The sequence below is a fragment of the Crocuta crocuta genome, unplaced genomic scaffold (assembly GCF_008692635.1).
Source record: "Crocuta crocuta isolate KB4526 unplaced genomic scaffold, BGI_CrCroc_1.0 scaffold149, whole genome shotgun sequence".
Lineage (NCBI taxonomy): Eukaryota > Metazoa > Chordata > Mammalia > Carnivora > Hyaenidae > Crocuta > Crocuta crocuta.
This window is the reverse complement of record NW_027551561.1, coordinates 9,422,021-9,434,103: the sequence shown is the minus strand read 5'-3', so window position 1 is coordinate 9,434,103 and position 12,083 is coordinate 9,422,021. Positions and strand designations below refer to the sequence as shown.

At 47.3% G+C, this 12,083-nt stretch overlaps 1 protein-coding gene across 1 annotated transcript; it reads right to left on the bottom strand.

The window, feature by feature from the left end:
• Positions 1-290: 290 nt before the first annotated feature.
• On the bottom strand, positions 291-10,839 carry FNDC8 (fibronectin type III domain containing 8). Its single transcript, XM_077749703.1, has 4 exons — positions 10,565-10,839; positions 6,881-7,247; positions 1,244-1,480; positions 291-689 (listed from the first exon to the last, which is right to left on the bottom strand). Exons 1-4 carry the CDS (start codon positions 10,771-10,773, stop codon positions 537-539), a joined length of 966 nt encoding a protein of 321 aa, XP_077605829.1. The 5' UTR covers positions 10,774-10,839; the 3' UTR covers positions 291-536.
• Between the last annotated feature and the right edge of the window lie 1,244 nt (positions 10,840-12,083).

Here is a 12,083-nt window from a genome sequence, read left to right as displayed (position 1 = left end):
TTCCAGAGTTCCAAGTCTGATGTTGACAATCGAGCTGCCACCATCTCTGTGCAGCGTTGCTGTTCTTCCTGGCCTGCGTGCATTTTAGTCTTTGAGTGACATTTCCTCCCTCCCCCGGGGGAAGGGGTGATGCTGGCAGAGCCGAGTAATAGGTAACGGTAACACCCCAGTGCCCTGCCAGCCTTGTGTTCCGTATCCCCCCAGCCCCCAACCTGGACTGTTGGTCCCGGCGGAAGCTAGGAAGGTGGATGGCAGCCAGCCCGGCTGTCCACACGAAGCACAATTCAGGATCCTGGATGACCTGCAGTGCTTTAATGAGGGATGTGGACCCAGCCCAACTCTGGGGAGGAGGATGCCTAGCAGCTGTGGGCAGTGGCTGACCTGACCTGGCCTGTGGCGCCTCCAGCCTAGGGATGGAGCTATGGGAGCACCGCCACCAGGCTCCAGGCAGGGTGGTCAGCGGTTCCCAGGCATGGTGCTGGTGGTACATTTCACAATTCTGGCTCCTGAGGGCACTGGGCTTCCTGGGGCCCTCCTTAGTAAGGAAATAGGTATTCCAGATCTTCAAGCTTCCGCATCTCCTCCAACCCAATGGACACGGTTTTCCGCTGGGGTTCCTTGCGCTGCACGGTGATCTGGATGGGGTTGTTCTCAGGGAAGCTGTTCAAGTCAGCGGCCACGGTTGCAAACTGAAATAAACCAAAACCCCTCAGAATTCCATCCTAGACCTGACCCCAGCTCGGCTCTTTGTCTTTGCAACCCACTTGCTGTCTGCCAAATAGATAGCCTCACCGCCTGTTCATGGGATACCAGAAACAGGTACAAACCTGTGCCTTTCCTGTCGTGTGACGTTCCCAACCACAGGGCTGTCTGGGCCTTTCCTCCCATGCCCCTGCCCATCTCCCTTCCCTTCATTGTCCCCCTTTCGCCATTTCCCTGTATTTCCCTCAATGCCCTTAACTTCCTGGTCCACTCACAATTATTGGTATTAAGTTGAGGAATCCCAAAAGTAATGGCTTTGGAAGTTGAACATTACAGAGATGCTGTTGAATATATTAGTTTTCATTCCCAGTGGGCCTCAGAGTGGCTTAATCCTTGAACCTCCCAGAAGGAAGCAACCTGGAATTCATGCTCATTCGCCCAGGCAGAAAGACAGCCAGCAAGATGATGAGTTGTGAGGGCACAGGAGTGCCCCCAGCCTCCAAAACCCCTGACCTCCCAGCCCTCTTCCCCCAGGGCTCACTTTGTAGGGCTTGCACCACTTCCCCACCCCGGCTGTGTTGGCCGCACGGACAGTGAGGCAGTAACTGGTGTTGGGCTTCAGCTCCATCAGCTTGACAGTGGTGCCCAAGATCTTGTTGAAAATCCATGGGCGATTCTTTGCCTTGGGCAGCTCATTGTCATTTGTCTTGGCCACCTCCTGCAACAGGACCTGGTAGAAACTGACCTGCTGCTTGCCCGGGGCATAGGTCCAGGAAATCTAGAAGAAGAGAGCCCCACCTCAGGCTTTCTCAGACCTGCTCCAGGCTCTCCTCCCCTCACCTCCCACCCCTAGCCATGGGTCTGAATGCCTCACTCCCATCCCCTGGCCCTCCTGGGGCTGAGGCAGGTCTGATGGAAGACATTCCACGGGCCCGCAGCATTTGCTTCTCTCCTGGGCAGCCTCACCCCCACCCCCACTCCCAGGGTGTGCCACCAGCCCATATTTCTTCTAGACTAGTTGCAAGGGACCTTAGAGATCATCTTGTGCACCTCACTCCTTGCAGAGATTACAGGTTCAGAGAGGGCATGTGGCTGGCCTGTGGTCACACAGAGTGACAGAGCCAAAGTTCAAACCAGTAGTTCCAGAGCCCACATGCTTTGTGCTACAACAGTGGTTGCCAAGCCTGGCTGAGGAGCTTGGGGAGTTTTTATAACACTGCAGATTCCTGGCCCTGCTGTCTTCTCTCAGGTCTCCCGTTTCCAGTTTCTCCTCCATCTAGGCCAGTGGTTCTCAAAGTCGGGTGTGCATCAGAACCCCCTAGAGGATTGTTAAAACAGACTTGGCCCCCACAGTTTCTGATTCAGGAGGCCCAGAGTGGAAGGGGAGGGGATGAGAATTTAAATTTCAAACATGCTGCCATATGATGCTGATACTGTTGGTGGTCTGGGAGCCACACTTTAAGAGACACTGCTCATCTGGGACTTCCAGATTTATCCTCCTGAAATACAGCTCACATTGCATCCACCACTGGATATAAGGCTTTGCAAAGAGCTCTTCTCTACTGCTTATAGAAAAACCTATAAAGTAGCCTAACACTGCAAGGGCCTCCAAAAAAATGACACCAGACTAACTTCCCCCACTCTGTTCCCTGTCCTGGACTCTGGAACAGTGCTATTCAACGTAAGGCCCCTCAGCACCACCTGAGAATTTGTTAGTGGTGCATTCTCAGGCCCCACCCCAGACCTACTGAATCAGAATCTCTACGGATGAGGCCCAGGAATCTCATTTTTAACAAGACGATTGGATCTGTCGGTGCAGAAAAGTGTGAGAGCCCTGCATTGGGACCTGGCTATTTGCTCCCTTTTCCCACCTGTGAGGCATCACTAACGTCAGCCCCTCCATGGATTGCCATTCTCCCCATCCCTGGATGTTTAAATCCTACCTCTGTGTCCCAGCTCAAATGTTATCAAAGCCACCAAGCATATCTCTGCACCTAGAAGTAATGTTTCTTTCCCTCTGAATTCCTGGTGGCACTTGATCTGAACCCTGCCTATAGCACTGCGCCCAATCCAGCTTGCATCAGAGTGCTTTACAGACATGGCCTCTCTCCTGTGCCAGGAGCTTGCGGTCCGGATGCAGGTGGTAGGCATCTTTGCACTCACTGTGGAGCTCAGCTCAGTGCCTGGCACACAGGGGCAGCCAGTAAGCCTGCACTTGGATGCATGAAGAGAGAAACTTACCACAGCTGTGGAATCGCTGACTGTGTGTTCACAGATGAAGGGCGCCTCCGGCACATCCATGACCACAGAGGACTCTGAGGGTGTCGAGGAGGTGTCTGTGTCCAGCTCAGGATTGTCAAGGTCCAGCAGGGCCCCAGGGGCTATTTGGGATGTTTGAAGGGGGCAGAGAGCCAGGTCCCTCTTTTGCGTGTCCCTGCCCAATGAGGAGAGGCTGAGTTTGTTCAGCTCACCCTCCAGCATCCCTGCAAAGAAGCTGCTGTTGGGCTGGGTCACAGCCAGTTTGATGGGATTCAACAAGGTGGATGAGAGTGGGGAGATGCTGGTGTCGTCAGAGCTGCATTCAGAATCCTCCACTGGCATCGGCTTCCTGAGTGGGAGGGAGACAGGTGAGCCCACTGAAGGAGCCCCCCCTCCCAGCCCACGCAGCTGGGAAGCTCCCAGAAGGCAGGCCTTGAGCCTGACTCACCGGTAACCCCAGATTCTTCTGAATAGCTCAGAACATCCTTATCACCCTGTAGCAGTGCATTCAACCCACCAGGACACTTATTGGAAAATGCAGGTTCCTGGCCCCTGCCCCACCCCTCTGCCCCGCCTTTGGGATAGGACTGGGGAAGCTGCTAAAGTATCTTTTATAAGCTCTTCAGACCGTTCTGAGATGTGTTCTGAGGCCCACAGTTTGAGACACACTGCTAAAACCTTAAGTCCTCCTTCCACAGCACGGTCCAAATACCCTGGGGGAATGCCCAAACCAATCTAGTGGGGTATGGAAAAATATCTAAGTATCTAAAATAAAAATAATGAAGCTTTTCTAATACTTACTTGCTACTGTTGAACTGTAATTACTAATCTACTTAGATTTTGCAAGATTTAACAGTATTTATCAATAGATAGCGTGTGAGATTAATAACAGTACACATAAATATACCCATATTGGGGAAAATGCTCAAAAACCCTTTCTTCCATACTAATTTTATTAAATTACAAAATATTTTAGACATACACAAGATATCAAGAATAATTAACATAATGTATGCTGACTATAGTTAGTAATACTATATTGAATGTTTGAAAGTTGCTAAGAGTAGATCTTACGAGTTCTTAGAAGAAATAAATCTGTAAGTGTGGTGATGGATGGTAATGAAACTTATTAGGATAATCACTTCACAATACACACATGTATCAAATCATGTTGAACAACTTACACTGATATGATATATGCCAACTATATCTCAATAAAACTGGAAAAAATAAAATGAACATATGATAAAGTGAGAAAAAAAAAGAATAACATATTAAGCTTCCACTTAGCCACCCTCTAGCTTCAGAACTAAAGCATCAATAGTAGAGTTAAAGCCCCCAACACTCATGTCCCCCATCTCACTCTGCATCCTCCCTCTCAGAGGTAACCAGTACAGCACATGTCAAATTTTGTCTTTACTATTCCATGTGCATTTTTAAAAATGTTTTATTTATTTCTGAGAGAGAGAGAGATAGAGAGACAGAATCAAAAAGGCTCCAGGCTCTGAGCTAGCTATCAGCACAGAGCCCGACATGGGGCTCAAACCCACGAACTGTGAGATCATCACCTGAGCTGAAGTCAGACACTCAACCGACTGAGCCACCCAGGTGCCCCTCCATGTGCATTTCTATAGGTTTGTTACACATGTATGCTAACCTTAAACAAGATCTGCTATTATTTTGCATATTTTAAACTTCATGTAAATAAATGGTATCATATCCATCAGCAGCTCGCTTTTTTCACTCAACACTGTTTTTTTAGATTCCTTTGTATAGATACATGTAGTTCTGGTTCAGACATTTTAACTGTTGTACATTTCCCATTACGTGGATATTTGTATTGTTACCAATTCTTTGCTGTTACAAAGAAAAACCTTGTACATGTTTCCTTACTTTTTTTTTTTCTAATGAAGTACAAAATCCAAAAAGTTTGGCTCTCAAATCTTTTTGTTACATTGACCCAAAGTAAGAAATACATATTACCTGGAAACCTGGTATACTCGTATATACACATAAAACAAAAACACATTTCACAAGCCAGTAATTACTCTATATGGGATGTGCTCTGGGATTTTCTATTCTTTTATTTCATTTTTTTCAATACTGATCTCTTATCAACTAGAATGAGTTGCTGACCCATTAATAGATCACAACCCACATTTTGAAGAGGAGTGGTATAGCAGGAGCAGTCACTGGGCCTTTGGGGACCAAGCACCTTGACCAAGGTCACATGGTGAGTTCAAGGCAGAACTTGAACCTTCATAGGCCAACTTTTCCTTGAGATCCAGCCCCAAAGACTGCCTCCTGAGAAATCCTGATCAGCCCAAACCTTCTGTGCTAGCCTTTGGTGAATATTTGGCATAGATGACTCCCCCTCCCCACCCCCCATCAAGGTCAAGGTCCTTTGTAGGGTGAAGAGTCTGTGCATTTAGGTCACTTATACTTTGGATTGCCCTGATAAATCTCTATTTATTTTTAAGATTAAAACAATTTTTAAACTAATCTGTAAACCCAACAGGGAGCTCGAACCCACAACCGTAAGATGGAGAGTTGCATGCTCTACTGACTAAGCCAGCCAGGCACCCCAAGAGTCTTTTTTAGATTCTCTTATTCAAAAGAGCGGTGCTGAAGTGGGCACAGAAAGTAGTATATGCTGGACAAAAAAATTGTTATGATCTTTGTGACAGCCCTGCTGGATGGGTGTTAGCCCCATTTTGCAAATGAGGGACTGAAGGTCCCTGATCTTAATTAACTTGTCTACGGTCATATATCTTAAGTGGTAGAATTTGGATTTGAACTTGGACTCCTAGCCCAAGATTTTCCTATCATATCATGACATTTCCTACAAGTATCTGTCACTTTAGCCATACCTGCTTACTTAAAGGTCCCTTACGGCCTGGACGTCATATCCCTTTCGTGTCATCAAGACTAGCTACACAGTTCATGGGGCAACTTCTTCAAAATTATTGAGAATTTCTAGACAGTGACAGCCCCATCTGGTTCCTCAAGGTGTCCTGTCACAGCACAGACTGTGCGGCATTATTCTTGATTCATGCCTAACATCTCCAAACACACACACACACACACACACACACACACACACACACACACCAGACTGAAAGCTCCTTGAAGGCAGGGTCTGTGTTTTTCAGCTCTGCATTTCTAGAACTTGATATTAGGCCAGACACCTTGGAGATGCTCAGAGAGTTTTGTGGAATGAGCTAGAGAACCCAGAATCACTGAGGAAGAACAGTAAACTTCAGGCTGATGGCAGGCAGACTATTGGGGGGACATAATCAGGCAGGCAAAGGCACCAAAAGGGGGGACTGAGGAAGAGGAGCCATGGGGAATGCAATGGAGTAGGGGGGCTATATGCGGGTGTGTCGGAGTGGTGAGGACCACAGCTAGACAAAGCTGGATGAGAAGTACCGTCAACAAAACTNGGATGAGGCCCAGGAATCTCATTTTTAACAAGACGATTGGATCTGTCGGTGCAGAAAAGTGTGAGAGCCCTGCATTGGGACCTGGCTATTTGCTCCCTTTTCCCACCTGTGAGGCATCACTAACGTCAGCCCCTCCATGGATTGCCATTCTCCCCATCCCTGGATGTTTAAATCCTACCTCTGTGTCCCAGCTCAAATGTTATCAAAGCCACCAAGCATATCTCTGCACCTAGAAGTAATGTTTCTTTCCCTCTGAATTCCTGGTGGCACTTGATCTGAACCCTGCCTATAGCACTGCGCCCAATCCAGCTTGCATCAGAGTGCTTTACAGACATGGCCTCTCTCCTGTGCCAGGAGCTTGCGGTCCGGATGCAGGTGGTAGGCATCTTTGCACTCACTGTGGAGCTCAGCTCAGTGCCTGGCACACAGGGGCAGCCAGTAAGCCTGCACTTGGATGCATGAAGAGAGAAACTTACCACAGCTGTGGAATCGCTGACTGTGTGTTCACAGATGAAGGGCGCCTCCGGCACATCCATGACCACAGAGGACTCTGAGGGTGTCGAGGAGGTGTCTGTGTCCAGCTCAGGATTGTCAAGGTCCAGCAGGGCCCCAGGGGCTATTTGGGATGTTTGAAGGGGGCAGAGAGCCAGGTCCCTCTTTTGCGTGTCCCTGCCCAATGAGGAGAGGCTGAGTTTGTTCAGCTCACCCTCCAGCATCCCTGCAAAGAAGCTGCTGTTGGGCTGGGTCACAGCCAGTTTGATGGGATTCAACAAGGTGGATGAGAGTGGGGAGATGCTGGTGTCGTCAGAGCTGCATTCAGAATCCTCCACTGGCATCGGCTTCCTGAGTGGGAGGGAGACAGGTGAGCCCACTGAAGGAGCCCCCCCTCCCAGCCCACGCAGCTGGGAAGCTCCCAGAAGGCAGGCCTTGAGCCTGACTCACCGGTAACCCCAGATTCTTCTGAATAGCTCAGAACATCCTTATCACCCTGTAGCAGTGCATTCAACCCACCAGGACACTTATTGGAAAATGCAGGTTCCTGGCCCCTGCCCCACCCCTCTGCCCCGCCTTTGGGATAGGACTGGGGAAGCTGCTAAAGTATCTTTTATAAGCTCTTCAGACCGTTCTGAGATGTGTTCTGAGGCCCACAGTTTGAGACACACTGCTAAAACCTTAAGTCCTCCTTCCACAGCACGGTCCAAATACCCTGGGGGAATGCCCAAACCAATCTAGTGGGGTATGGAAAAATATCTAAGTATCTAAAATAAAAATAATGAAGCTTTTCTAATACTTACTTGCTACTGTTGAACTGTAATTACTAATCTACTTAGATTTTGCAAGATTTAACAGTATTTATCAATAGATAGCGTGTGAGATTAATAACAGTACACATAAATATACCCATATTGGGGAAAATGCTCAAAAACCCTTTCTTCCATACTAATTTTATTAAATTACAAAATATTTTAGACATACACAAGATATCAAGAATAATTAACATAATGTATGCTGACTATAGTTAGTAATACTATATTGAATGTTTGAAAGTTGCTAAGAGTAGATCTTACGAGTTCTTAGAAGAAATAAATCTGTAAGTGTGGTGATGGATGGTAATGAAACTTATTAGGATAATCACTTCACAATACACACATGTATCAAATCATGTTGAACAACTTACACTGATATGATATATGCCAACTATATCTCAATAAAACTGGAAAAAATAAAATGAACATATGATAAAGTGAGAAAAAAAAAGAATAACATATTAAGCTTCCACTTAGCCACCCTCTAGCTTCAGAACTAAAGCATCAATAGTAGAGTTAAAGCCCCCAACACTCATGTCCCCCATCTCACTCTGCATCCTCCCTCTCAGAGGTAACCAGTACAGCACATGTCAAATTTTGTCTTTACTATTCCATGTGCATTTTTAAAAATGTTTTATTTATTTCTGAGAGAGAGAGAGATAGAGAGACAGAATCAAAAAGGCTCCAGGCTCTGAGCTAGCTATCAGCACAGAGCCCGACATGGGGCTCAAACCCACGAACTGTGAGATCATCACCTGAGCTGAAGTCAGACACTCAACCGACTGAGCCACCCAGGTGCCCCTCCATGTGCATTTCTATAGGTTTGTTACACATGTATGCTAACCTTAAACAAGATCTGCTATTATTTTGCATATTTTAAACTTCATGTAAATAAATGGTATCATATCCATCAGCAGCTCGCTTTTTTCACTCAACACTGTTTTTTTAGATTCCTTTGTATAGATACATGTAGTTCTGGTTCAGACATTTTAACTGTTGTACATTTCCCATTACGTGGATATTTGTATTGTTACCAATTCTTTGCTGTTACAAAGAAAAACCTTGTACATGTTTCCTTACTTTTTTTTTTTCTAATGAAGTACAAAATCCAAAAAGTTTGGCTCTCAAATCTTTTTGTTACATTGACCCAAAGTAAGAAATACATATTACCTGGAAACCTGGTATACTCGTATATACACATAAAACAAAAACACATTTCACAAGCCAGTAATTACTCTATATGGGATGTGCTCTGGGATTTTCTATTCTTTTATTTCATTTTTTTCAATACTGATCTCTTATCAACTAGAATGAGTTGCTGACCCATTAATAGATCACAACCCACATTTTGAAGAGGAGTGGTATAGCAGGAGCAGTCACTGGGCCTTTGGGGACCAAGCACCTTGACCAAGGTCACATGGTGAGTTCAAGGCAGAACTTGAACCTTCATAGGCCAACTTTTCCTTGAGATCCAGCCCCAAAGACTGCCTCCTGAGAAATCCTGATCAGCCCAAACCTTCTGTGCTAGCCTTTGGTGAATATTTGGCATAGATGACTCCCCCTCCCCACCCCCCATCAAGGTCAAGGTCCTTTGTAGGGTGAAGAGTCTGTGCATTTAGGTCACTTATACTTTGGATTGCCCTGATAAATCTCTATTTATTTTTAAGATTAAAACAATTTTTAAACTAATCTGTAAACCCAACAGGGAGCTCGAACCCACAACCGTAAGATGGAGAGTTGCATGCTCTACTGACTAAGCCAGCCAGGCACCCCAAGAGTCTTTTTTAGATTCTCTTATTCAAAAGAGCGGTGCTGAAGTGGGCACAGAAAGTAGTATATGCTGGACAAAAAAATTGTTATGATCTTTGTGACAGCCCTGCTGGATGGGTGTTAGCCCCATTTTGCAAATGAGGGACTGAAGGTCCCTGATCTTAATTAACTTGTCTACGGTCATATATCTTAAGTGGTAGAATTTGGATTTGAACTTGGACTCCTAGCCCAAGATTTTCCTATCATATCATGACATTTCCTACAAGTATCTGTCACTTTAGCCATACCTGCTTACTTAAAGGTCCCTTACGGCCTGGACGTCATATCCCTTTCGTGTCATCAAGACTAGCTACACAGTTCATGGGGCAACTTCTTCAAAATTATTGAGAATTTCTAGACAGTGACAGCCCCATCTGGTTCCTCAAGGTGTCCTGTCACAGCACAGACTGTGCGGCATTATTCTTGATTCATGCCTAACATCTCCAAACACACACACACACACACACACACACACACACACACACACACCAGACTGAAAGCTCCTTGAAGGCAGGGTCTGTGTTTTTCAGCTCTGCATTTCTAGAACTTGATATTAGGCCAGACACCTTGGAGATGCTCAGAGAGTTTTGTGGAATGAGCTAGAGAACCCAGAATCACTGAGGAAGAACAGTAAACTTCAGGCTGATGGCAGGCAGACTATTGGGGGGACATAATCAGGCAGGCAAAGGCACCAAAAGGGGGGACTGAGGAAGAGGAGCCATGGGGAATGCAATGGAGTAGGGGGGCTATATGCGGGTGTGTCGGAGTGGTGAGGACCACAGCTAGACAAAGCTGGATGAGAAGTACCGTCAACAAAACTCTGATTAATCCTCAAAGGCCTTCTGGAGCAGGACGCCTCCAAGCCTCCAAGGACTGATTTGGGGTCAGACATCCACAGTGCAGCCTGCACACATGTCGTGCTCTTCCAGGGTTCAGGGACCAAGTTGTGACAGGTCAAGGAAGCATCACTGCTTCTTTGAGGCCCTCTCCCCATCCCTCAGCTCCAGCCTTAGAAAGAAGGAAAGGACCAGACTTGTGTCTTACGGTAGATTGATGATATCTTCCTCCAAGAAGTTAACCAAACTGCCCCTTGCGGAAAGTGGGAGTCCTTTGGTAGTGATGGTCCTGTTCATAGACTTGGGGTTTGGAAAGGGCTTCGACATTTGATCGAGTGCATTCAGAACATTGAGGTTTTCCTTCTTCAGCACGGCCTCCTCCCCATCTCCCACTTTACACAGTGTCTCTGATGCCATCTTGTTTGTTTTGGGACCACAGCCGTCACTATGCAGCTGACAGGAAGCAGAGAGAAACTGGGAGCAGTGGACCCACCCTTAGTTTGCATGGGCTGGGGGTGTGATGAGCTGACTTCATAATCATCACAGAGTGTAACAATTAGGGGCCAGCTCCCCCTTGATCTGAGGCTGCTGCCACCCAGGGCCAGTGTTAGCAGTGGGGTACAAGGGACAGGCTATATCATCCCTTGGGCCCCTTCCAGCTATAATGCTCTGTGGTTACAGCAGCCCTGCTCTTCTCTGAAGATCTCAAAATGCTTACCATCTGTTCTCTTCTGAGCTGCTCTGGGAAGGAGGAGCAAGGTGGTGAGAGAAAGGCTCCTGGGGGCAGGTGGGAGATGGCAGGGGCCCTGGGAGACAGGCAGCACTGAAATGGGTCTCTGGGAGTGGAGGACTTTCTCTCTTGAAAGCTGAGGCTCTATATCCAGAAATCCTGGGTAGCGACCCCCCACTATGTCAATAAGCACAGGGAAAGTCCAGATGGCTTGTGGGGTTAACAGCCCACATACAATTAAGTTTTACTGCTAGAACTCTAAATGTGCCACATCCTCACCCTGAGTGTCTTTGTGTGTTGAGTGACAATGGAGGTGCTGCAGAGGGATTCAAATATGGGCCAGACCAACACACAACTCTGGACGTGGCTAGAGTGGCTTTGCACTCACCTGCGATTTGTCCACTCTAAGTCCCCCTCTGCACCTACAGGTTGTGTAAACCTTTGGCAAGTGACTTCACCTCGCTGAGCCAGTTTCCTCCTCTGTGAAATGGACTGTGAGGACATAACCCTGTAAAGTTGTTTTATGTTTTCCAAAGGATGAGGCAAAGCAAAGGACATTTAAAAATGCCAAATCATATCTTTCGTGTTCCAAATCATCAGGGTTTTTGTTGTCATTCATTCCCCCAAAAGAGAAAGTGTTGTTTCAAAACTAGAGAGGCAGATGCCCTCTGTGCGCTCTGCTGCTTCTTAGCACCTACCATAGACATCTGTAATTACCCGCTATCTTTCACTCCTCTTCACTGTCCTCCCCACTAACAGGTAGGTGCCTGAGAGTAGGGATGGTCCGTCGGGTCGAACTCCGCGCCTCAGCGTTTAGAACAGAGGCCGATGCCCGGGGGCGCGCAGCACAAGCCGCGCGCGCGCGCCCCAGGAGGCGGGTGGAGGCGTGTGCGGGTGCGGGACGCGGGAACTCGTGGGCGGAGAGCAAGTCCCGTCTGCAGTGCAGGGAGGGCGCCGGGGGAGGGCACGGGGGTGGAGCGCCGGGGGGCGGGGGTCT